At 41.8% G+C, this 25,710-nt stretch overlaps 5 protein-coding genes and 1 long non-coding RNA gene across 10 annotated transcripts; 4 read left to right on the top strand and 2 right to left on the bottom strand.

Moving 5' to 3' along the window:
* Positions 1-245: 245 nt before the first annotated feature.
* Positions 246-3,599, top strand: LOC127767164 (GDP-mannose transporter GONST1-like). The gene is made up of 10 exons (XM_052292410.1): positions 246-369; positions 463-664; positions 771-960; positions 1,144-1,283; positions 1,417-1,546; positions 1,691-1,789; positions 1,978-2,132; positions 2,516-2,632; positions 2,775-2,872; positions 2,964-3,599. The coding sequence occupies exons 2-10, from the start codon at positions 474-476 to the stop codon at positions 3,005-3,007; spliced, it is 1,164 nt and encodes a 387-aa protein (XP_052148370.1). The 5' UTR covers positions 246-369; positions 463-473; the 3' UTR covers positions 3,008-3,599.
* A 50-nt stretch (positions 3,600-3,649) lies between these two features.
* LOC127767165 (uncharacterized) lies at positions 3,650-4,564 on the bottom strand. The gene has a single exon (XM_052292411.1). The coding sequence runs from the start codon at positions 4,286-4,288 to the stop codon at positions 3,929-3,931; it is 360 nt and encodes a 119-aa protein (XP_052148371.1). The 5' UTR covers positions 4,289-4,564; the 3' UTR covers positions 3,650-3,928.
* Positions 4,565-5,915: 1,351 nt separating this feature from the next.
* On the top strand, positions 5,916-10,661 carry LOC127767163 (uncharacterized). Of its 3 annotated transcripts, none has more exons than XM_052292409.1 (5): positions 5,916-6,100; positions 6,713-6,799; positions 6,903-8,363; positions 8,975-9,164; positions 9,675-10,661. In XM_052292409.1, the coding sequence occupies exons 2-5, from the start codon at positions 6,785-6,787 to the stop codon at positions 10,283-10,285; spliced, it is 2,277 nt and encodes a 758-aa protein (XP_052148369.1). In that variant the 5' UTR covers positions 5,916-6,100; positions 6,713-6,784; the 3' UTR covers positions 10,286-10,661. The 3 variants fall into 3 exon arrangements, with proteins under 3 accessions (XP_052148369.1, XP_052148368.1, XP_052148366.1); XM_052292408.1 differs by having other exon boundaries at positions 6,709-6,799; XM_052292406.1 differs by having other exon boundaries at positions 5,916-6,105; positions 6,709-6,799.
* Positions 10,662-17,433: 6,772 nt separating this feature from the next.
* On the top strand, positions 17,434-18,747 carry LOC127768717 (uncharacterized). Its single transcript, XM_052294345.1, has one exon. The coding sequence runs from the start codon at positions 17,434-17,436 to the stop codon at positions 18,679-18,681; it is 1,248 nt and encodes a 415-aa protein (XP_052150305.1). The 3' UTR covers positions 18,682-18,747.
* Positions 18,748-22,266: 3,519 nt separating this feature from the next.
* LOC127766239 (uncharacterized) lies at positions 22,267-24,620 on the bottom strand. Of its 2 annotated transcripts, none has more exons than XR_008016231.1 (5): positions 24,488-24,620; positions 24,277-24,398; positions 23,208-23,590; positions 22,948-23,130; positions 22,267-22,761 (listed from the first exon to the last, which is right to left on the bottom strand). It is a non-coding gene; the product is annotated as an uncharacterized LOC127766239 (long non-coding RNA). The 2 variants fall into 2 exon arrangements; XR_008016232.1 differs by having other exon boundaries at positions 22,267-22,757.
* Positions 23,121-25,429, top strand: LOC127766237 (calmodulin-binding receptor-like cytoplasmic kinase 2). Of its 2 annotated transcripts, none has more exons than XM_052291325.1 (6): positions 23,121-23,457; positions 23,731-23,894; positions 24,001-24,166; positions 24,325-24,414; positions 24,507-24,802; positions 24,901-25,429. In XM_052291325.1, the coding sequence occupies exons 1-6, from the start codon at positions 23,121-23,123 to the stop codon at positions 25,177-25,179; spliced, it is 1,332 nt and encodes a 443-aa protein (XP_052147285.1). In that variant the 3' UTR covers positions 25,180-25,429. The 2 variants fall into 2 exon arrangements, with proteins under 2 accessions (XP_052147285.1, XP_052147284.1); XM_052291324.1 differs by having other exon boundaries at positions 23,728-23,894.
* The last annotated feature ends 281 nt before the right edge of the window (positions 25,430-25,710 follow it).

Here is a 25,710-nt window from a genome sequence, read left to right as displayed (position 1 = left end):
TAACAAGGTCAAACCCGTGTGATGAGTGTGTGAATTCTCCAGGGTGAGGTGTCTCACTTGACTTGCGTTTGACTCCAACAATTCTCCTCCACCCATTGCCGCCAAATTGACCTTCTCCTCCTCGGCTCTCCCGCCGCCCCGCGACTTTCTCTCCGGCCTCCCTTCCGCCGCACGCCGCCGCGCCCCGATCCGTTGACCCCCCGCGGCCTCCACCGCCTCATCCTCTTTGCGTCGTCTCCAAGCCCCTTCATGCCGTCGAAAGGCATCTCCCCCTTCCTCCATTTTAGCATCTCCTCCCATTCCCCTCTCCCCCCATCGACTCATCATCTCCGTGTTCTTCCCTCCTCTGCTTCCGAGGATCTCTTCCAGGTAACGGCAATGGCGGCGCGCTTGCTGTTCGATCTCAGGTCTGACATGGTGAGTGAGCTGTGAGTGAGTGAGTGACTGCTCTCGCGTTTGCAGGTGCGGCGTCCATGTCGCTGGACTACAGGCCCGAGTACGATGACATCGAGGAGGCCAAGTCCCCCAACACCAGCGTCGCCGCCGTCGCCGTCAAGAACGCCGACGCCTCCGTCTACAAGATCATCCACGGCTTCCTCAAGCAGAAGAACAACTCCATCATCAAGGTCGCCGCCAATGTCGCCAGGAAAGCGGCTTCCAACAAGTAATCTAATCTAATTTAGTAGTACTACTTGTTTTCTTTGTGTCTCAGCTTCATATGGAAGGAAGGAGAAATTGACTGGTGGATTGTTTTGAATGCTATTTTCCAGGTTGTCGAGGAAGACTTCTGACGTTTTTGACAGCTTAATTCAGAAGCAGCAAAGCAAGTGGGGAAACAAAACTGGACCTCTACTCTCGGGGATTTGTTACTGTATTGCCTCTTGCAGTATGATATTGCTCAACAAAGTTGTACTCTCCAACTATAATTTCAATGCTGGCATATCGCTTATGCTGTACCAGGTAATCACAAATTCACTCTGACGTAATCACAAACCGACATTGAAGTAATCACAAATTCACAGTGAGTTGGTTATTAGTTCAGTGGCTTACACATAACGGCATTCATATGCATTTGTGATGTTATGGTTGCATTGGCAAACAAGTTCGATCATCGATCTGATCATGGCTGTTTTTGTGGCTCAGAATCTTATAAGCGTGATAATTCTTCTGGTACTTGAGCTCTTTGGTGTGATTTCAACGGAGAAACTTACATGGAAGTTGATTAAAGTCTGGATTCCAGTGAATCTTATTTTTGTTGGAATGTTAGTAACTGGAATGTACAGGTACGTAATTCTTCGACATGATATATGACAATCGGTCCATCACCCTAAAGCTCCAATATCCAAAATCCAAATGAACTTTATTTTTATGATATTGCACAAAGTATAACAGAGCTATATATTCCTGTTTTTTCAGTTTGAAGTACATAAATGTTGCAATGGTGACGATATTAAAGAACATGACAAACATTTTGACAGCTGTTGGAGAAATATATATTTTCAGGAAGGGTCAGAACAAAAAGGTTTGGGCTGCCTTGTGTCTAATGGTATGTCCTTTTCTGCTCCACGTGCCTCTTGTTTACTTCCAAATATTAGCTAATTATGTAATTGTTGGCCTGTATTAAGAACTTTACACCTTAACAGCATAGTTGTTGAACTGAGCAGGTGCTTATCTCTGTTGTGCTATGCAGGTTATATCAGCTGTATGTGGGGGGATTACAGATCTTTCTTTCCATCCGGTTGGCTACATGTGGCAACTTTTCAATTGCTTTCTGACAGCAGGCTACTCGGTTAGTCGAATTTTCTGATCATAGTTTTTGTATCCACAGTATATTGCAACTTTGCAAGCCTCTTTACAATTAATATATTGATGAACTTCTTAGCAGATTTTTTTTGGGAAGTATTCTAATCCTTCAGTTCTCTTGTTCCTCCTACTAGTCACATGGGTTGTACATAATTTTCCTACTTCTTGTTACAGCTTACACTAAGACGTGTGATGGATGTAGCCAAACAATCAACAAAATCCGGTTCCCTCAATGAAGTTTCTATGGTGTTACTTAACAATGCGCTCTCCATACCTTTAGCACTCATTTTGATTGTTATCTTCGACGAATGGCAATACGTTTATGAAGTGTAAGAACTCAATCTTCACTCCCAACCTAACCATTCAAAAGTAATCTGCCCTAAAATTTACCAGTTATGCAAGTAACACAAAAGGACATATGAAAATCTTGCTGTACATCTACTCTGCTTCTAAACTTGGCTTCGTTTCGATAAATAAGATGTTCTGTTTTTGCTCATAAATGAAGCTTCAGCCTATTGCAATCAACTTGAATATGAAGTTAGATGATCAATGAACTTTTCGTTGTTTCCACATATTGTTTTTTAACGGGAATACATCAGGGGAGAACCCTGATGTTAGATTTCTCCTGTAACTGTTGCTGCAAAGGCAGAATTGGTTGTTGTCCATGCTTCTCCATTTGTACTTATACACGATGTTTTCCTCTCATCTGCAGTGAAGTTACTAGAGATCCTATGTTCTGGGCTTTTGCAACAGCTAGTGGTTTGCTAGGTCTGGCAATTAGCTTCTCATCTGTGTGGTTTTTACATCGGACTGGCCCAACAACTTACAGGTGATATGATACTACTAACTCTCTTCCTTCAAGTTGCCAATAAAACATGTTTGCATTTGCATTAAAATAATATTTGCATAGTTGTCACTCCAGCAAAGTTGACTACATGTTGATATTTTTTTTATTTGGTTTCCGTTTTCAGCCTTGTTGGTTCACTGAACAAGATACCTATTTCGGTGGCTGGTATCTTGCTTTTCAACGTACCAGTGAGTGTTGAAAATTTGTTTAGCATAATTTTTGGTGAGTACTTGCTTCATCACTGCTGAATTGCTGTCTAATTTTCTTTATGAATGTGTGTATACATAACATGTCTCCTGATCGTACTAAACAGGTCTTTTTGCTGGGATATTCTTTGCAAAGGCAAAAATGTCCTAATGTGTATTTATGACATGAAGAGGTCTCACTGCCGCTTTACCTATCAACAATTATATACTGTAAAGAGATATGGTCAATGTTCAATTGTGTTTTTGGTGGATCATTCATGGGTTTTGTGCATAGTCCTTGTTCATAAGGTTACACACTTTGTGTATGCGTTCAGTTTTGGTCTATAATTGTGGTGAGGCAGAAAGCATTCTGCAAAACTAGCCACCGGTTGGAACTCTCTGCAATCTGTCTGCTCATGAAGTTGAACAGAAAAAAATTGTGCAAAATAAAAGAAAAGGCTTGGTGCTTCCAATCTGAGTCGCCAATCAAGCGGTCTCTAGGCCGGCCGGAGGGATCATGTGAAGATGAGGCTGCCAATCTTTGTGCAAAACTCTCCAGATTATTTTTTTTCTTGACAGAAAAGTTCACTCCAAATTGGAGTATATGTATGTAAGATAAGAAAAAACAATGTCATCAGGTATTCAGGTTTAACCCTTTTAATCCTCCTCACACTGAATTGGAAAGAACAAGAAATGATGTAGTATACCACATTCACGTCAAAAATCACTTTGGACCACACCTCACATGTAGGCACTAAGTTAACATACACAATCTTTTACCATATGCTTTGTGAGACAAAACAAAACACGATCAGCAGGCTTAACCCTTTTAATCCATTCATCCATGTTGAGTTGAAAAGAAATAACAAATGATGTGTGTTGTATGAAGTATATAAACCACATTATCACATAAAAAATTAATCACTTTTGAGTCACACCTCACATGTTGCTACGTATACGCAAATCATCCTCCAAATTAAGCTTGGAGTTTGAATCAAACTGTTTGATGAGGAGGAGGGTAATACATCGATCGTGTAGGCAAGCTGACGCTCTGCGTTGGAGTATATACGTACGTAGAATTCGAAAGGATTCTTCAGCCTTTCTTGGCGAAGAGGGCGCCGAGGTTGAAGCCGCCGCCGCCGCCTTCCTCGTCGGCGGCGCTCGCCGCGGGCTTCTTGGCGGGGGCCTTCCGGGAGACGGTGGAGCCGGAGGGCGGCGCGCCGTCGACCTTGTTGAGCAGCGGGTCGGTCTCGACGAGCTGGTCCTTCTTGAAGATGAAGCCGAAGATGAAGTCGGCGAGGCTCTTCTCCTCCTCCGCCGGCGCCGGCTTCCCCCTCGTGGCGCCGACCGCCATCGCCACCCGCGACGGCCGCCTCCGCCCAGCCGACGACGACGACGCCGACGGCGCCACGCCCGCCGCCGCCACTCTGCTCCCGAATCCCACCGACGCCATGATTCTTAGCTCAGCTCTAGCTCTCTCTCACGCGACGATGATGAGAATGAGATGGGTGATGCGTCGTCTCGATCGATCGGCGGTGAGAGGGATCGCGAGGTATATGAGGTGGTGATTGGGCGGCGTGTGGTGGAGGAGAGCGGGTGTGTGAGGCGGCCACAAGCGGCTTATCCACACCACGCGTACGCCTCCATTGCCACCAACTCCGCGCGCCCCGTTGCTCGCCTCGCCAAGTTGGCATCGGCGCGCGCCTCGCGTCGCGCGAGAGGCCAGCCGTTGCGCGCCGCGCGCGTCCTGTGAAATGGGTGGGAGTGGGCGTGGCACGGCAAGAGCGGCTGAAATGCACGGCGAGACGTGGCCACGAGTTGGGTTGGGCCACATCTAGTCGGAGGGGCCGGGTGTTTTGGGTCCCCTGACGGGATGGTAGGAAATATAAAGTATACTTTGACTCTCTCAACTTCTCAACTATGTCCTGAGTATGATTGTTTCCCATCTAAGCGCAAAAACGGGTGAGACATGAGTCCACGTGCTGACTCAGCTAAGTGGATCAAGTCAACGAGCCATATCGGATGAAACCGCCCCCAAAACTCCTTTTGCACTGAGAACCGAGCGTTGCTCGGTTGGCTAGCATTGCTGGTGAGCGAGCAGGCCGCGCGGGTTCGATTCCTGGGATCATCACCCGTGCGTCTCACCGGGATTTATTCCCAAATAAATTTCCAGCTCTCCCGTGCCAGCGCCACAATAGTAGAGTGACGTCCTCGTCACGCACAAGGTCCTTAGATGGCTTTGTGTATCTCATTAGCACGTGTGTGTATAGTTGAGCTCTAGCATGCGTGTAGGGGTGTGTGTGGAGTGTGTGTGCGTGGTGGAGTGCGTTTGCACGTATGTTCAGTTACTACATCTTGTTCTCAAAGTGGAGAGCTCTAAAAAAAAACTCCTTTTGGATCGTGAAATATTCGGTTTTGTGATTGAGAGACATTAATTTTCTCTCTCGACTATGATCTGAGTATGATTCTTGTCCTCTAAACACAAAACGGGTGAGACGTGAGCCCACATGCTGACTCAGCCGAGTGGATCAAGTCAACAAGCAGCGGCAGAGACAACGTGGGGGCTGGGGGGTCTTTAGAACCCCCTACCCCTAATATACCATTAGAGCCCCCATAATACCCCCTAAAATTCTAATCTATATATTTATACTATGTATTAGAAATATAGCCAATTTATATGAGACATGTTTCAATTTTTATTGGCCACTTTGGTTTAGCCCTCGCTATAATTTTATTCTGGCTCCGCCACAGTCAACAAGCCATGTAAGATGAAACTGCCTCCAAAACTCCTTTTGCACCAGTTTCACTAATTGGAAACATGAAATAGCTGGTTTTATGGTTGGGAACATTAATCTTACCCGGACTATAGTTAAGGGAGAAAAAATATACTTTCTGGAATGGTATTCTAAGGCCCATCTTGTCTTCCTAGTTCCTACCCTTCTGCCAGAAAGGAAAATGATGAATTTATTTTTACCCATTAATGCAATTGTGCAGCTACTGGTACGAGTGCTACCACCAAATCCCGTCCGTAATTATGAGTGATCACGGCCTGAATCATTAATTTTTTCAGACCGTAATTGAATGAATACCGGGACCGCCAACAACACTCACTCACTACTCCCCTCTCCTCCCCTCCCGACTCGACGAGGATCCTCCCGTCCCCACGTCGGCTGGCGATTTTGACTCGCCCGCCGCCGCCTGCGCCGATCTCCCTCCGACGAGTGGCGGCGGCATCTTCTTCCGCCGGTGCATTGAGCACCCACGCGTGAGGCATCCTCTTTCTCATCTCTCTTTCTACACGGTCCTAACCTTTTTTTTCCCTGTTTAAATTAACCTCTGCATCTCCTCTGGATCTGGAAGCTTTTTTCTTTTTTCCTCCTTTGCCTTAACCTGTCTAGGAATAGTAGCACTTTGTTTCCCAAAAGATATAATAATCATAATAATAATAATATTGGGGAGCCCCACGTTAGGTCCGTCCCTGGCCTTTTGATGCGTATTGCGTAGAAAGTGCGTTTAAATGCAACTGTTGGGTGGGTCTATGTGTATCTTGAGGACTTTGTTATGGTATGCATTATCCATTATGGGATATTATTATTATTTTGATGATATTATTATTTTTTTTTTGTTCTAGTACTACTGATTTAATTGAATTGCTTTAGGCAAGAAATATTGGCGTTGTACTTGGAGATCTAGTGCGCTCTATGTTCTTGGGACAGTTTGTTGTGTTGTGATTTGTGATGTTCAGTTCAGCACAAGATGCTCTCTGCGAGCATTCATTAGTTAAGGGAAAATTTATGCGCATTTATTAGTTTTCTCTCTGTATAGAAGTATAGAACCCCCATAACTTTATAAATGTTCCATGAATATGTGTAGGCAGAAGTTCTCTTCACCTGTGGGATGATGTAGCAACATTTTATCTCAACTGATCCTCCATACAGTAATCTCCAAGATGGAACAGATTTCAGTGAGTTAATTCTTTCTCTTTCATTGTATTGCTCTTGTGATGAAATGTCAAAAGTAAAGATTGAGAAATATGTATCCTTTTTTGTTTTTAATAACTTTTGTAGCTTGAGCATCGGTACAAGGAGTGCAGGCCACGAAGAAATAACAGCTGTCCAACCAAAACACTTGTCGGGAAGGATCAGTTGAAGGAATTGGAGCACAGGAGACCATCACCTAGTGTGATTGCAAAACTGATGGGACTTGATGTGTTGCCACCTGCTTATGTAGCCCACAATCAGCACCAGGAATTCAAGGATGTATTCGAAGTGTCAGAGGAACCACAAGAGGCCGTCACGAAAGAGAGATCACATAATTTCCCTAAAGGGTTGCCAAGCTTGAAGCGAAGTGCATTAAAGCTAAGAAAGCTTATGCCATCAAAGTCTCCCTACGGCGATGAAACATTTGATAACAATGTAGTGAACCAAGATGGTTTTGATCGCTTGAACTCGCTAGAGATAAATAATCCTTTGTTTGAGAAGCACCCCTATGATGTGAATTGTTCCCCAAATTATCGATATGAGAAAGATAGTACTTCAAGTACTTTCAGGAAGTACCCTGTTGGTTTAGGTAACTCTTCACTTAAAGAAATTGTTGTTCTGGAGCTAGGCTTAGGGGAAGTCCAACATTCAGGTAATGCCTTTTCTACACCAGAACCCTCTGATGTCAATAAGAATTTCAGGAGAAAGATGAAGCAGGCTGAGTTTTCTACTACGAACAGGGGTTCGCAAAATCTTTTAGGCACTAAAGATATTAATGTGCCTAGAATAAAAGGAGAAAGACACTTGACTAGCAATGCTGTAGATTCACTGTTAAAGCGACAAGATTCATCACTTGATCAATATAACACAGTGGATACGGATAACACCGGATCATCTCAGAAGTGTGTTAGCAGTGAAGTTAACTCCAGAAAAAGCAACAGGTCATCATCAAATAGCTCACCCTGGAAAATCCGCCGCAAGTATGAGGAAGGTGCCATTGGTTCAAAAACTCTTGCAGAGATGTTTGCTTTATCTGATTCAGAGAGGTTGAAGAGGGATTCAGACTCACATGTGCAGATTCAAGACAATAAACTTAACCGGGGCAACAACAATGACAAGGAAGGATGCTTTATAGTGTTGCCAAAGCATGCACCTCGATTGCCTCCTCACAGTTTGTTGGACAAGAATTCTTCCTGTGAAAGGTCCTCTCACGATATTTTTTTCTCAAATACATCAATTAGTCACAACAGTGGTCAGTTTCACTTCGATTCTTTCTGGGATAAACCAACACGGCAGCAAATTTCAAGTCCCACCCAAGATGACTTGAGGAATGCTTCTTGTGCAAGATATCACACCTTGGAGCAACATAGATCTTCTTTCCCTTCTTATGATAATACCAGAAACAACTCATGGCATTTAACTGATGACTTTTCAACTTTTGCCTGCATAAATGAGAAAGTACTTTTCACAACAGATGAAGACTTGTTGAGAAAACCTACTGAAACAGTGCATTCTTCGTTTGGATCACGATTATCTGGGGAACAAAAGGTCAGTAGGCCCTTACATTTCAGTAATCCAAAACAGAAAGAGAGTTAGTTGGGGGAAATTTGCTTCAATCTGGCGTACTTTCATGGTATTTTTCTTATTTCAAGGATCATGAATTTTCTGAAATGACAAGAATGCTCTACTATGAAGTTATTAATAAACTTAAACATTTATTTTTACTCTAATTTTAAATTTTAAAAAGGGTTCAATTACTGTTCCTGTATCATTTCTTATTTCCTTTTTTTTGTTTAACATTAGATCGCTTCTTTCTTATGTTTTTCAAAGCAGTAAGCACTTAAGAAAGTACACTCTACTGTGAACCCAGAAACATATACATTGCTCTTTTCTTAATTTTTCTTCTTTATCAATAGTATGGCTTCTTTGTTTAAGTTTTTCTTGAGTGCGGACATGTGCTATTCTAGTATGGTACTAAGTACTTGGTTTGTGTACATACTGCAATACCTTACTTAGCCTTCATTTTGTCCAATATAATGATGAACTGGGAGTTAACCAATTTTCATTTGTTGACATCTTTGGAGCCTTAAAACGTCTGGTGTTGTCATACTATATGCATAAATTTGTGGTTACCACTCACCCAGTGCTCCCCCTTTCAGGTTTCAGCATCGCCTTTCCATTGCGGTGTATATGAAGCCATAACTATTTCTGATCATACTTGTGCGGCAAAGTCTCGTAGAAGCTTGAAAGAGGTTGACCGACCAAGCCCAGTGTCTATTCTTGAGCCTCCAACTGATGAAGACAGTTGTTGTTCTGGATACTTAAAAAATGACTCGCAAGTCATGCCTAGTAAGTGAGACAGACCAGCACCATTTGGAACAAAGAAACATTCCCTTCTTCATAAAAGAATTTTATTGCTTCAAAGGAGAAGTCTGTACTGCGTTTATCAGCTATCCTAACAATGTTGAAGTTGATACAAATATTTATGAAATTAAGCTAAACCATTTCTGTAGTCTATAGCACATGACTGGAGCATCATTCGTGATTAACATACTCTAGAAAGGCATTTGCTATCTAGTAAATATGACTAGTTAACTAACTAATGATCAATTTCCTTTGTAGTATCACTGAGTTAAAAGTTGGAAAGTTCAAAGTTCAGCCCTTTAATTTAACTAGTTTGTAATTAGCATACACTGAAAAGGATTTTAGTTTAACTAATTTAGTTTGTAATTAACATACTCTTAAAAAGGAATTTTCTACCCAGTTGAATGTTTTACTAGTTATGAAATGTTCATTGCCTCTGATCAATGAACTTTCAGAGCACTAAATTGATTGTTGAATCTTTTATGTTGGCCTCAGGCATCGATAAACAAATATATGGCTGTGAGCTCCGATATGAGCAAGAAGTATCCTTGTCCAGCGACAATGACAATGATTCTTCTGACCAGTCTCTTGAAGCATTTGAAGTTGAGGAGGAAAAGGAATTCTCTTATCTACTTGACATACTTATAAGCTCCGGTGTGATAGTCGCGGACTCACAGCTCTTGTTCAAGTCATGGCAATCTTCTGGTTACCTTGTTGGTCCTCATGTCTTCGACAAGCTTGAGAGGAAGTACAGCAAGGTTGCTACATGGCCAAGACCACAAAGGAGGCTTCTGTTTGATCTTGCGAATTCTGTTCTTTCTGAGATCCTCGCACCATGCATCGACACGCATCCGTGGGCAAAGTTGAGTAGAAATTGCTGCCCTGTTTGGGGCCCTGAAGGACCTGTTGAGGTTGTATGGCAAACAATGGTCAGGCAGCAGGAAGAGCTTGCTGTAGCACATCCTGATGACAAGATTCTTGATCCAGAATGGCTGGAATTCCGTGAGGGCATCAACATGGTGGGATGGCATATAGCCAGGATGTTACATGGTGATCTCTTGGATGATGTCATACTGGAATTCCTCTCAGGATTTGTTGCTTCATGAGGAAAATTAATCAAATTAGTTTGTACTTCGTGTTATTCATCAATACTAGTAACAGTAGTCGAGTGCAATGACGAGCCAGGATTTTGCCTGAAGAAACTTGAACCACATTGGGTGGTGTCTGTAACAGCGTTTCAAGTGCACATATGTTGCCTTTTTTCTGGTCCATGATAGAGGCTCAGTATAACATTTCATAACTCTTTGAAGGCCGAAGATGTATGCACAACACCATAACATGTGTAGAAATGTGATTCTCTAGGATACCTTTGCTTGTTATCGGGGTTTCAAATTGTTTTTGAAAATCTTAAGGCAAATGTGCAGCACATTTTAAAGGAAACCAACATCATATGAATGCTTGTAATTTATGTTCGATACGAAATCTGCGATCACAAATAAATATTTTGATACCATTGACGATACAAACATCTCATTAATTTTTTATCGGCCATGTGCCTTATGGCAGAGGTTAGGGATGAAAACATTTTAACTATTTTAAAAAGAAAATATTTATCTAGTGCCTACTTGGTTGGGTGATAATGAATTATAGAAGTTCAATTAATATTGATTTTAAGGCTTTTTTTTCAGTCATATTCGTTGTTCGCCTCTCTTTTCAAAAGAGAAACAAAAAAAAAACCAAATCATTCTTTGAGAATCAAATTTTAAATTTCAAAATCGATTTCTCAAATAAAAAGGGTTAAACGGTACATGCATTTTATGAAAAAAAACTATACATAAGTTTTTTTAATAAATAATTCGTTCTTTAAGTTTATAATAATTAATACTCCCCGTTCCAAAATATTATTTAGATTCATAACTAAAAGTTGCTATACATAAATTCCACTATATTTTCCGTGCTACTTAGGTCCTCTTTGTTTAGACTTATAAGCCAACTTATAAGCCAAAAAGTCTAAGCCTAAACAAACAAACAGTCTTTTCGTTTGGCTTTTTTTGAAGCCATAAGCCACTCTTACACTATTAAGCCAAAAGCTAGGTTGGAGAAGCTTTTTTGGCTTATATGAGATAGATGTATGACTCCACCACTAAACTTAGGACATTAAATTCACTGGCTTATAAATCATATAAGCCAATAAGCTGACTTAAAAGTCTAAGCCAATAAGCCTAAGCCTAAACAAAAAGAGCCTTACTAACCCAACTTAGGGCTTGTTTGGGGGAGCTTCTAACTGCTACAGCTTCACCTAGAATCAGAAGCTCCCCCAAATAGTATAACTTTTGATCTAGATTCTGAGAACCTATAGTTGTAGAATCCAGAAAATAAACTAAAAGTCAGAAGCTGGAAATTCCAGTTTTTCTAGATTCTCAGAAGCTGGCTATCAATCAGCTGCTTCTCAAAATCTTAAGCCCACCCCAAACATACCCTTAAGTTACACTTGCAAATATAGCTCGAGGATGGATAAGGAGATACTCTTTTCATCCCAATTTGATCATCCTCTAAGATTTTTTTGGGTATTACCAAATTGATCATTATATAACTTGTGTCTATAAGTTTGTATGTGTAGAAATAAAATACTATTGTTTCATGTCTATTCGTTTTGTATGTAGGAGTAAATGATATTGCTGTATGTTTGTTCGCTTATCTGTGCAGTGATAAATGGCATCATTGCATGCCTCATATTCATGTATAGAATAACACTTTGATCACTGATGTTTAATTTTAAAAGGAACAATGTTTTCTTGTCTTGGTCTTAGCGTCGTTTGTAAATATAATGATTAAATTAGGATAAAGGGAGTACGATATAAATGAAGTTATTTAAGGATGTAACATAGATTGTAGAAATGGAATCCTATATATCTGTACAAGTCATCCCCACTAAGTGCAATTTCCTAAGCTATGGTTAAGCCACGTCATTATTTAGTTCTCAGCCGTTCGATTACATCTCGAGGATCCTCATTGCATTTCCGTAGCGCCCTCGGAGCGACCAACGCCACAGGTGGACCCCGCCTCACGGCCGCATCGCCTCCCGTGGCCCCGGCGCTGTAGTCGCCACTTCCCCTTCTCCCCGCGATGTCGCACCCCTGTGCCGCAGCTGCCTTCCCACGCCCCCAAGCACCCGCCTCCCAACCTCTTCGCCTCCTAGGCGTGTGCATGAAGAAACGGAAGCATCAGTGGCCGCACAGGGCAAGAAACTGAATTAAACTGCCCGAAGAAATTAGTCCCGTCTATTCATCTTCAATTCTTCATGTTTTCAAACGGTCGCTTGCATTACTCCGGCCTTTCTTTCCCATCTTATTTATGTATGATGATATACACAGCAGCTGGATCGATCTTCTCAGCCAACAAGCAGGTGCTGCTTCTCCTCCATACAAGAACGTCCCTGGATCGATCTGCTCGACCAGCAAGAAGCTTCTCCTCCATACACAGATCCCTGGATTGATCTGCTCGGCCAACAAAGGGGTTGTTCCACTTCCACTGCTTGCTGATCTCAGATGTTCCAGCGTAAGTTCTTTCCCCATTCAGCTAAATCTTTTTATAATACATCTTGATTGATGCTAATTGAGTAGTCACACTAATTTCTTCGATTCAATTATATATCAATTTTCAACCGAATTCAGTATCCCAAATCAGTCCCTTTTTATTTTCCCTGTACAACAGTATTTGCACTAAATGACTACAAATAATTCTTATCACTAAGCAACATTTAGTGAATCAATGATTTTATATACAGCTCATTTTGTAAACATGATTTATCTTGCGGACTTGAGATACTAAATGATACTTCCTCCGTTTCACAATATAAGTCATTCTAACATTTCCCACATTAATAGTGATGTTAATAAATCAGATAGATATATATGTCTAGATTCATTAACATCAATTTTAATGTAGGAAATACTAGAATGACTTACATTATGAAACGGAGGGAGTAAGATAAAAAATAATTGCAGATAATTCCCAATATATCAAAAAGTATGGTGATCCTTGGTCAACTCTATGAGAATACACAGGCAACTGTATGATTCAATGAAGCAATGACCTAGATGGAGATTTTTTTTAGAGTAAATTTCAGAAAACTGCAACTTTAGTGACAAATGTATCAGTTTGCTGCAACTTTAGCGACATGTTTCAGTTTGCTGCAACAATAGCACGGGAAATTATCACAAAACTTCAACTTTTACGTTATATGCTGCTACAGTTGTCACATATATGTACTGTAGCAGTATATAACGTAAAAGTTGCAGTTTTGTGATAATTTTCCACGCTATTGTTGTAGCAAACTGAAACATGTCGCTAATGTTGCAGCAAACTGATAGTTTTGTCACTAAAGTTGCAGTTTTCTGAAATTTACTTTTTTTTTTTATCATATATGCAACACGGTGCTCTCATTCAGAGTTCTTTTTGTGTGATTCTTCAGGCTCTGGATTTGGAAGTTAGCTCTTTTTGTTCTTCTCCTTGCCCCATAGATTTGGAAGTTAGCTTTTGATCAATAATACACTGAGTTTCGGAATAGCAAGCTACAGTAGTTGAGAAAAAATACATAAAAAACCATTCAGGGCCCCTTTGATTTGGAGGAAAAACATAGGAATTTTAGGACCCCTTTGATTTGTAGGAAAAATGTAGGATTTTTGGAGGATTTCAATCCTATGGAAAAAAAAATCCTATGAAGACCTTTGAAACAAAGGATTGAATACTATCCAATCCTTTAAAATTCCTATGGAATGTGTAATCCTATGCACATTTTGGAGGAAAGTTAGCAAGAGGTCTAACCTGTTGGAACATTTCCTTTGAGTCTATCTCTCTCATCCGATTTCTGCGTTTTTCCTGTGGTCCAATCAAACGGCTATTCCTGTGTTTTTCCTGTTTGTTGTAATCCTCTATTTTACAATTGTATTCCTGTCAGAATCCTGTGTTTTTCCTATTCTTCTGTTTTTTTCATTCCTACGATTCAAATGGGCCTTTAGAGGATTTTAATCCTATAGGAAAATTTCCTATAAAGCCCTTTGAAATAAAGGATTGAATCCTATTTAATCATTTGAAATTCCTATGGAATGGACAATCCTATAGAGATTTTGGAGGAAATTTAGCAAGAGCTTCAACCTCTTGCTAACTTTCCTTTGAGTCTATATCTCTCATCCAATTCCTGTGTTTTTCCTGTGGTTCAATCAAACGGTCATTTCTGTGTTTTTCCTGCGTTTTGCAATCCTCTGTTTTACACTTACATTCCTATCAAAATCCTACGTTTTTCCTATTCATACGTTTTTTCAATCCTGCGATTCAAAGGGGCCCTCAACTCTTACCTCTGCAACAGATAACAAGCTTGCTCTTTGCCATTAACCTTATCCTATTTTGTTCACCGTGCTTAAATATGATCCTATTTTCTGTCAAGCACTATGGTGGTGTTTTATATGAGATCTCAAACTCTCAATGTACTCAAAGTGAAGCATTGCTATTATTATATTCCTTGCAAAAGTTGCTACAATATCATCCAGAATTTTAGACTGCAGTCTCTGGTGCCTCTATTTCCCTTCTTTTCTTACTTTTTTTATCACACAAAGTGTACTTGAATTTTTAAATTTTATTTTAATACAAATATTCCGCAGCAGCGCGGTATCCTCTAATTATTTTAGAATCTCACGTCCCAAATTAAGAGATATTTAACCATTTGCCACATTTAGATGTGGCAATTAACTTTTTGCCGCTGGACCCACATGTCATAGACACATGTGGACCCACATGTCATTGAGATAGGGGTGGCAAATAGTTATTTGCCAAATCTAAAAGTGGCAAATAGTTAAAAGCCCCCCAAATCAAGAACCCCACCTTAAAATGTTTCAACTAATTTCAAGCAACTATGATTGTGTTTAGTTCAGCGTAAAGTTTAGATTTTGGTTGAAATCTATTATATTATTAAAACAGCTCGAAAAGAAGGCACCACGTTCGCTGTGGGGGCTAGAAATTCTCACATTAATCGGAGAAAAAGAAAAGAAGAGTTCAAATAGAAATACAATTTAAAAATAGATGAAATTCGGAATTACAAATAAGCAATATTGAAAGAAGAGTTCGTATAAGAATCCAATACGAGATTAATTGAAATTCGGAATAAAAATAAAATAAAATCTTAAATTGGAAAAAGAAGAGTCGATGTGGGAATACAATCTAGAAATAACTGGAATTCGGAATTAAAAATAAGAAATATTAATAGAAGATTCCATATAAGAATCCAATACGAGATTAACTAAAATTCGAAATAAAAATAAAATAAAATCTGAAATTGGATAAATAAAAAAGATAGTTCGAGTAGGATGAAACAACTATAAAACTGAAAATTTTAAAAACATTAAAAAATAATTCATATAAGACATAATACGATATTAACTAAAATTCTAAATAAAAATTAAAATAAATTCCAAAAATAGAAAAATAAAAAATAATAGTCCAACTAGGAATACAAATTATAAATAACTTAAATTCGTCATAAAAAAGTAAAAACTGTTGAAATAAGAGACTATCTAGAACATATGACGAGATTAACTAAAATTTGAAATAACAAAAAAATAAATTCTGTAAATATAAAAATAATTATAAGAGTTCAAGTAGAAATATAATTTATAAATAAAAATATCGGAATGAAAAATATGGACTTCTAAAAAAAACTCCATCTAGAACGCAAATGATGGCAAATAATAATAAAGAGGGGGAGAAGCAACAGGTTTATAAAGAAGTAGAATGGTGACGGTTGATAGGACATCTAAAAACTATTAACAAAACCTCAAATAGAATCCCAATGACGATTAAAAGGAGGGACGACGGATGGGCCGTTAAGCAGCCCGGTCACGGCGGTTGGCGAGACTTATAGAAAGTAAAATATGAACCAAAATAATAATTATGTTCGATTTTTAAAATCCTAATGACAATAAAAATAAGAGGTAGTGGACAGGCCGAAAAGAAGTATGGTGATAGGGTTTGACATGACTTCTAAAAATTATAAAAAGGTGACAAATGACAACAAATATAGGAGAAGCAACATGAATGTAAAGGATTAGAGTGGTGGCGGTTGATGGAATATCTAAAAACTATAAACAAAACCCCCAAACAGAATCCCAATGATGATTAAAAGGAGGGACGATGGACGTGTCATTAAGCAGCATGGTCACAACGGATGGCGGGACTTCTAAAAAGTAAAAAAAAAACCCAATGATAATCATGTTCGAATTTTAAAATCTCAAAGACAATAAAGAGGGGGCAGCGGGTGAGCTGTACATGAGTACAGTGATAAAGTCGTTGACAGTTTGGTGGAACTTCTAGAAAGTAAAAAAATAACCTAAATGATAATTACGTTTGATTTTTAAAATCCCAATGAAAATAAAGAGAAGAGGCAGTGGATTGACCGTAGAGTAGTATGGTGGCAACATTTGACGAGACTTCTGAAAATTATAAAAACAAAACCCAAACGAGACAATAAACTCTAAAAACTATAAGGTCTAATTTTTAGAGGTTTTAGTGAGAACAAATAGAAGTAGTGGTAGATCGAGGAAGCAAATAAACAAGGGGTGACAAAATATTTAGGAGTAGCAACTGACATAACTTTTAAAAAATATAAAATTAGAAACACTGCGATGATAAGATTTGGTTTTTCAAAGTCTTAAAGACAACAAGATATCTATTTAACAAAATTCTAAGTAGAACTATATTAAAAAATAGATAATTTTATATCGGTGCTAACCACGCAATTGCGCGGGCCACCCAGCTAGTTAAAAATGATGTGACTGAAAAGTTGTGTGTATGACAGGTTAATGTGATGGAAAAGAACTGAAGTTTGATACAATCTTTGGATCTAAACACAGCCTATTACTCCTACTACGTATACATACACGCAAGAGTAACGTGATCCTCTCCCGTAAACCGCCACCCTGACATAAGAGGACAGTTGGGCCCACATGTCAGCGGCATCCACGACCTACACAAGAAAATGTGAAAGCAAGAAAGAAAGCCACGTCACGCCGTTCCCCCTCCCTAAACGTGGCCCCCACAAAACGAGCCCCACACCCCGACGAAGCAAAGCATCCCACCAAACAAACCAACATTTCGGCGGAGCAAGGAAACACCCAACCCCGAGCGCCAAAACCCTCTCCTCTCCTCGCCTTGCCGCGCCCGCGCATTCCCGCAAACACCTCGCCGGCGGAGCGCCCCCGAGATGAAGGGTTCCGATCTCCCGCCCGGCGGCTCCGGCCAGAAGCCACCGGGCGGCCCGCCGGGGAACAGGAAGGGCAAGCGCGGCGCTGAGGCGCCTCCGGCTACCTCGTCGTCGACGCCGACAACCGCGAGGCGGAGTAAGCGCCTCGCTGGTGCGCCTCCGGATCACCCCGCGGAAGCAGGGCCATCGTCGACGAACGCGAGGCGGAGCAGTCGCCTCGCTGGTGCGCCTCCTGCTACCCCCGGGGCTGCGGCGGCAGCGCCGACCTCGTCGTCGCCGACAGCCGCGAGGCGGAGCAATCGCCTCGCTGGTGCGCCTCCGGATCCCCCCGCGGCTGCGGCAGCACCGCCGACCTCGTCGTCGCCGACAACCGCGATGCGGAGCAATCGCCTCGCTGGTGCGCCTTCGGATCCCCCCGCGGCTGCGACAGCAGGGCCGACCTCGCCATCGCCGACAACTGCGAGGCGGAGCAATCGCCTCGCTGGTGCGCCTCCGGATCCCCCGGCGGCTGCGACAGCAGGGCCGACCTCGAAAACCGCGAGACGGAGCAAGCGCCTCGCTGGTGAGGCTCCGGAGACCCCCGTGGAAGCAGGGCAGACCTCGCCGTCGTCGACAACCGCGAGGCAGAGCAAGCGCAGCGCTGGTAAGTCTCCGGCTATCCCCGAGGGATCGGGGCAACCCTCGTCGGCCGAGAAGAGCAAGCGCACCGCTGATGCGTCTTCGGCTGACCCCGCGGAAGCAAGGCCGTCGTCGCTGTCGCCCACAACCGCGCCGGTCAGGACTACGGCCGTGTCGGTGTCGGTGAGGAAGGCGGCCGAGGGGCAGCGGCGGACCACCACCTCGGGGCGCGGGGACGCTGCGGAGCAGGAGGCGATGCGGGAGGCGGTCCTGTACGTGCGCCGAGAGCGCTCCGTCGTCGCGCCGGATGACCTCACCTCGCCGCACAACGAGCCGAGGGTGGCCGCGGCCATGGCGCTGAGTTGGGCGCGGAGCGCGGGCGCAGGGGGGCTGTGGAACACCCGGGGGCGCGCGCGCGCCCACGTGCAGCCGATGCGGGAAGTGATCCTGGGTGCGCGCCGAGAGCGCACCGTCCTCGCCGCCGATGACCCCGCCTCGCCGTACAACGAGCCGAGGGTGGCCGCGGCTACCACGCTGAGTTGGGTGCGGAGCGCGGGTGCAGGGGCGCTGTGGTACACCCCGGAGCGCGAAGACGATGCGGGAAGCGGTCCTGCAGGCGCCGGCCCATGACCCCGCCTCGCCGTACCTGGAGGTGAGCTTTTCGGCACGCGTCCAGTTCTGGTTCGGCACATTTGAGTTCTTGGGATGCTGTTGTTGATTACGCAGTTTCTTGGTGGTCTTGATCGGACCTTTTGCCTATGTTAATCTTGGATGAATCTAACGTAGAATTGAGGCAACATATTGGTGTCTCGTACTCGCCACCTTTGCATGGGTTTGCCCTGTTAGGGAATTGCAGTTGCTTATATGTTTCTTCATGTGGGATTCCTTCCTATTCATTAGTTTGCTGCTCATGTCTTGTATGCTAGGACGACCTGTCTTTGTTTCATGGGCTAAGATTTTTGTAGCTGTAGAAATCGGTGTCTCTTTTGTTAGTTTCGACAGCTTTTCGTACTTTAGTCTGTGACTTCTTGGGTACGATGTTTGTGACGATTGAGTGAGATATGCAGTTTTTAGCTTCCAATATCACCTTTCGTTGTGTCATGATTTTCTTAGGACATATTGTTGTTTATGAAAGGTTATCAACTGGAATTCCACTGATCAGTATGTTAAATTGTTGCTTGCATCTTCTGTTTTTACTGCATTGTTATATCTGTACTTTTTCACAATTTTCAGGGTCAACACTTATGATAGTGTCACGTGTATAAAGTAACGAGCTGATTGTAATTAGTATTCTAGAATGCTGCGTTGTTTAGTTTTACAGTTTTGCTGCCATTTTCATATGATGACTGCGCAGAACGGAGTCCGCCATAATTTAGGATGTTGAATGTGGTTTTGTTTTGACGGTCTTGCTGTGGTCGGTCTTCATTAGTTATGTAATAGTGGAGCTTATGCTCACGTGGACAAGGCATTGTTCCTATTGTGCTTATTTTCATTATTTATTTTCTGTCTAGCTTTCTTATGGTTGTGTAGAGATGAACTCTATGGAGTAGGGATGGACGCGAGTCACTTTATGGATAGCCGTCGATCTAGTCTAATTCAACAAGATTAACTAAAATGCAATGTTTTTCTAATGCATCCTATGTATTTTAGTTTATTTGGTTGAACTAGAGTGGATTGACGAGTATCGATAAGAATATCTGTTGTTTTTACTGCTTGTTTTGGGATATGGCTTCCACATGCTTTTTTTTTATCTTAGTCTAGTACTTTATTTTCTCCTTTGACATATCTGTAAGAAAAAAGTTACTCGAGCTTGCATCTAATTCACTTACTATAAACAGCAGAAGCCCTAGAAGAAGAAGAGCTCGGGATCTTTGAAAAGGTTAGAAAAAGAAAATACATGATGGTTCTGAGTATTGTTCTACTTTCTGCAATATATGCTTGCCACCCGTGCTATTATTTTGCAAATGCACCTATCTTGCTATGCTCTTAAGTTGGATCTAGTTGTATGCAGACTGAGTTCATTGGGTTTACATAGCAACATTGCAGTTTGCAACTGTAAATGCCCTGAATAGATAGAAGCCCGATCATGCGCTTGTGGTTTCTGTGACCTGTCAACAGAGGGATTCTTGGCTCCCTTGTAACAGCAATGGAATTTTAGGAAACCAATAATGTTGGGCACTGGCTATTGCTTTTAATTAATCCAAGAGTTCATAGTTTCCTTAAAAAAATATATCAAAGGGTCCATTGGTGGATGGTCACTGTAGCTATTGCTGTACCAGTACTTTTGAACTTCTTGGAAAATGACTGTCACATTTTTGCACAATGCTGGATGCGTGTGCACGTTAATTGTTAACATATGTACTTCTTTAACCTAAAAAAAACATATGTACTTCTTGTCAGAAAGTTCTTTTAAATAGAAACAGTAGTTCATTGTGAAAGTTCAGAATTGTTCTTTTTCCGCTGCAATTTTAATCCTTGTTGATCTTTTTATTATTGCTAGTGTGATAATTATACTTTACCACTGTTTTCTTTGACAGGTCCAGGAAGTAGAAGTATCAAAAGAATTTGGATGGTGGGTCATTTTTTGTAGCAGAGGAAGTAGAAAATTCAGAGAAGAGTTTGATGTCTAATTCGACGTGGTTCTTTTCTTTTCAGTACTCAGTAGTAGTCGGCTATTGCAGATTACATATCTGACTAGATGCAGTCACGGTTCTCCAGTGATCCTGGATGTAGGTTTCACCACCACCCGAGGAAAAAATACAAGCCGAGATGAATTAGTCTACTGAAGTAAATGACAGAGACCTTGTGTAGTTGCGTGATGTATTCATGAGTTTTGCTTCGCTTTTGAGAGAGAAGTGCATAATACGAAAGAGAATGAAAGATGTGGGAAATTGGTACAGAACTGGCCAGATGTATTGGTCATCATTTTGGAATCATTTTGACATAGCACTTATATCTTAAATTCAAATATTGCTGAAGCATAAGTGTCCTTCTGGGGAATTTTCAATTTGGCTCGGTATCATTCTTGCAGGGATTGCTACCTGCATGTTGTTCCAAACTGATTTATGAAATTTTGTCCTGGTGATGGTACTTTGCGGTATTTATCATTGCTGGATTGAGGGTTATCTCATCATAAACCGTTGGCAATTTGGCATATGTCAATAACTTGTATCTCTGGTGATGTTGTATGCAAAGAGTAAAGAAACGTTGTTCTTCGAGTAATTCCTGGTTATGGATAATTCAATCCAATCAATGAACCAAACCCAAATTAAAGAAAGCTATGGCGGCCTCAAGAGGAGCGCGTCCTCACGCATGACATGCATGCGCGGGTGTGCCTATATAAGCAGCAGATCAGCCATGGAAGCAGACGGATGCAGGTTTCTGAAGAAATTTCAAAGACAAGGAAACGTCAAGTATGTACTAATACCTCTTCAGGCTCATGCAAAGCGTCCTTGTTTGATCGACTGGATATAGGAAAACAATGGATGAGCGGTACAAAAATAATCGAAGCAATCAGAAATGTCTTTTGATAAATACTTTTACGTCTCTATTCCTAACCGTTTGAATGTGAAAACTGTAGTAGAAAATAAGGAAAATTAATTTTTAAATTGAAATTTCAGCAGACGAATGAACAAAAACTTCTTTTATCACAAGACCTCTTGTTACTATGTAAAAAGTTGTCGGTAGCTAGCAGAACGAACTTGGCTAGTGTTTAGTTCCACGCCAAAATTGAAAGTTTACGTCAAAATTAGAAGTTTGAAGAAATTAGAACGATGTAACGGAAAAGTTGAAAGTTTGTATGTGTAGGAAAGTTCGATGTGACGAAAAAGCTATAAGTTTGAAGAAAAAAGTTAGAATCTAAACAAGGCCTTGTTCTTGTTTCAGCTACCAAATTTTGATCTTTTATTATGGTACTCCTATAACAGTAGTACAAGGTATCATTTGGAGTTCTGCTGAGTTGTCGTCAACGACACGTAGGTATAATATTGTACTCCCTCCGTTTTTTAATAGATGACGTCGTTGACTTTTTCTCATATGTTTGACCATTTGTCTTATTCAAAAAATTTACATAATTATAATTTATTTTGTTATGATTTGTTTTATCACTCATAGTACTTTAAGTGTGATTTATATCTTATACATTTGCATAAAAATTTTAAATAAGACGAATGGTCAAACATGTGAGAAAAAGTCAATGGCGTCATCTATTAAAAAACGGAGGTAGTACTGTTTATTTTTCCTTGCATCACGAAATCCAAGTCATACATTCCTATCTTAAACTGATTGATCCTAGATAACAATATTCAATTTCATCTGCATGCTCCCTCCGTCCAAAAAAAAAGACAAACCCTGGTTTCCATGTCCAACGTTTGACCGTCCGTCTTATTTGAAAAAATTATGAAAAAAATTAAAAAGACAAGTCACGCATAAAATATTAATCATGTTTTATCATCTAACAACAATGAAAATACGGATTATAAAAAAAATTCATATAAGACGGACAGTCAAAGTTGGACACGGAAAGTCAGGGTTTGTTTTTTTTTTTGGGACGGAGGGAGTAGACCGCTAATAATCTGACCAATTCTGGCACCTAAATCTTTACCAATCACACCATGACATCACAGAAAGTCCTCCACTTCTTCCCGTCTTCCTGTATGAACTTGTGATGCCACGGACCAGATGTGAACCCTTCCAGGAACAGCAACCTAACTTCAATAGTTCAATTAAAAAGTTACAATTCTGGAACCAATATACTTTATCGTCATAATTCATACGATTACACAACTATACAGAAAACAATTATATCACTTTTTAGATAATGGAAAACAGTTATCACTATATATACCGTCCAACCAGATCAACAATTAAAGAATTGGGAAGCGACATAGTAGCGACCTGCAGGTCGTCGGAGCACACCGTTGACCTAGCTCCAGGACAGCAACATCACGCTCAGCAAAGGCTTGTGCCATTGAACGGCACCAAGTCATCGTCCCCATATTTATGCATCCAAAGGAAAAACGATGAAGCAATAATCAGACCAAGAAATTTTTCCTCTCGATCTTCTTGCCATGGAATTGCCTGCAGCCAAGAGGCAGTTCAGCACCACCAGCCAGGGCAAAGAAGTTTCAGGGATCAGTTCTTGCAAGCCTACTTACCAGAGATACCAATCATGCCCTCCTGAGGTCTACCGTCGTCAGGCTTCCTCTTACAGCGTTCCATCTTCAGAGATCAGCAGGAGCTCGGTTCGCAGCAGCGGCTCGTTCAGGGCGGCGGCGCAGAGTCTCGCCGGAGTTTTCAGTTGCTTTGTGCCCAGGAAGTCCAGAAATGAGGATGAACTTGAGATTTCTCGGACGACGATTTCTCAAGGGAGCAGAAGTACAGGTTACCAAGTCTCGATTGATCCAGGTAAGAACCATTCCTCTATCGAGGAATTTGCCCAGCAATTCTGCCTTCTGGTGCCTTCCAATTCTTCAGTTCTTGGTTGTTTTGCTGGTTAAGTAGAGTAAATTTAATTGCAGATTAACTGTACTTAGGTCACCTGTTAAAAGGGGAAATATCAAGCAGCAAACAATTAGTGTGCAAAACTGCAATTTACTTTTATTTTAGCACTAGATAAACATGAATATCCCCCACCGTCTGAAAATCAGAATGGAGAAATGACAAATTTAAGTGCAGCAGGGACAGGGTATCCCCAAGAAAGCACAGAGCTCACTGTTGCAGAGATATTTAAGGCAACCTCAAACTTCAGTGACAAGAACATAATAAAGCAGGGAAGTTATAGCAGCATCTACAGAGGGAAGCTCAGGGATGGGTCTGAAATTGCCATCAAATGTGCCAGAAAGGTATGGAAACAAAGGGAATACGCATATTCAGCAATTTTTCATGAGGTATGTAGGTTGGAGATTGGTACTTGGTAATAAGTAGTAACCATGTCTTCTGTTGCAACAGTTAAACAGTCAGTATGCATCAGCTGAGCTTCGGAGAGAGCTTGAAATTCTTCAGAAAATTGATCATAAGAATCTAGTGAGGTTCCTAGGATTCTTTGAGCGCGAAGATGAGAGCCTGACCGTCGTTGAGTATGTCAGCAATGGTTCCTTAAGGGAACACTTAGATGGTACGTTTTGCCCCTGATCGATTCATTCAGTTGCAGTAAACTACAATGCCAAGAAGATTCTAGTCTGTAATAGTACCACTGTTACTATCTATTCGAAATAATTCTAGTACCTAGTAGGAGGAATTGATCAGGATTTGTGCAAATGCAACACACTGCAGAATCCTGTGGAAATGGTTTAGAACTTGCGCAACGGCTCAACATCGCGATCGACGTAGCTCATGCTATCACATACCTGCACGAATTCAAAGGTAAGTGACATATATTCTCTGAAATTTCAGAGATATGAAGATGATATGAGAAGTGGAAGTCTGAATTCTAAACTGAAACTCGCCGTTTGCAGAGCAGCGGATCATCCACCGGAACGTCCGGTCATCGAACGTGCTCCTGACGGACACGCTGACGGCGAAGCTGGCCGGCGTCGGGCTGGCGCGGATGGCCGGCGGCGAGAGCTCGGAGTCGGAGGACACGCAGGGGAAGAGCGCCGCCGGGTACGTGGACCCGGAGTACCTGAGCACGTACGAGCTCACCGACAAGAGCGACGTCTACTCCTTCGGCGTCCTCCTCGTCGAGCTCGTCACCGGCCGCCCGCCCATCGAGCGCCGCCGCGACCTCGATCCCCGCCCCACCACGAAATGGGTAAGAAACCAAACCAAACCAATCCAATCCAATCGCACGCGCAGGCACGAACACACCGCAAGAGATGGAAAACTCACAGCGATGCGATGAGATTGCAGGCGTTGCAGAGGTTCAGGGGAGGGGAGGTGGTGGTGGCCATGGACCCCAGGATCAGGAGGAGCCCGGCGTCGGTGGCGACGGTGGAGAAGGTGATGGAGCTCGCCGAGCAGTGCGTCGCGCCGGCGAGGAAGGAGCGGCCGTCGATGCGGCGGTGCACGGAGGCGCTGTGGTCGGTCAGGAGGGAATACCACCGCCGGCAGGACGCGCCCGCCGCCGCCGCCGCTGTCTCCGCGGCGCCGACTCAAGACAGGAGCTCCGATTGGGTTAAGGTAGTTTAGCATGCAACGACGTGATCCTAAGTTCCTACTTAGGTTGAGATTTTGAGATGAATTAATTATTGTTGGTAATTAATTTATCATCTTTAAGCTACCATGCCGCCATGCTTTGTGAATACAAAATATGAGGGGTTGGGTCTAACAATCTTTCTTATGAAAGTTAGAAAGATTGTTCTGTACTATAGGTTGATTATATTATGTAAGAACATTTGTAATTTGTAAAGTTAAACTTGAAAATTCTCAGTTCTTGGAAGGCTTGCATCTATCATGTTATGTACCTATGTTCAATGATCTCAGGTTGAGTTCAATCACAATCATAGCAAGCTGATCACTGCCAATTACTCCCTCCGTCCCATTTTAAGTGCAGTCCCATTTTAAGTGCAGTCGTGGGTTTCCGTATCTAACGTTTAACCGTTCATCTTATTTACAAAATTTATAAAATAATTAAAAAAAAATAAGTCATGCATAAAGTACTATTCATATTTTATCATCTAACAATAGTACAAGTATTAATCATAAAAAAAATCAAAAAAG

Source organism: Oryza glaberrima, chromosome 3 (genome assembly GCF_000147395.1).
Source record: "Oryza glaberrima chromosome 3, OglaRS2, whole genome shotgun sequence".
Lineage (NCBI taxonomy): Eukaryota > Viridiplantae > Streptophyta > Magnoliopsida > Poales > Poaceae > Oryza > Oryza glaberrima.
This window is presented reverse-complemented; position numbering and strand designations above follow the sequence as displayed.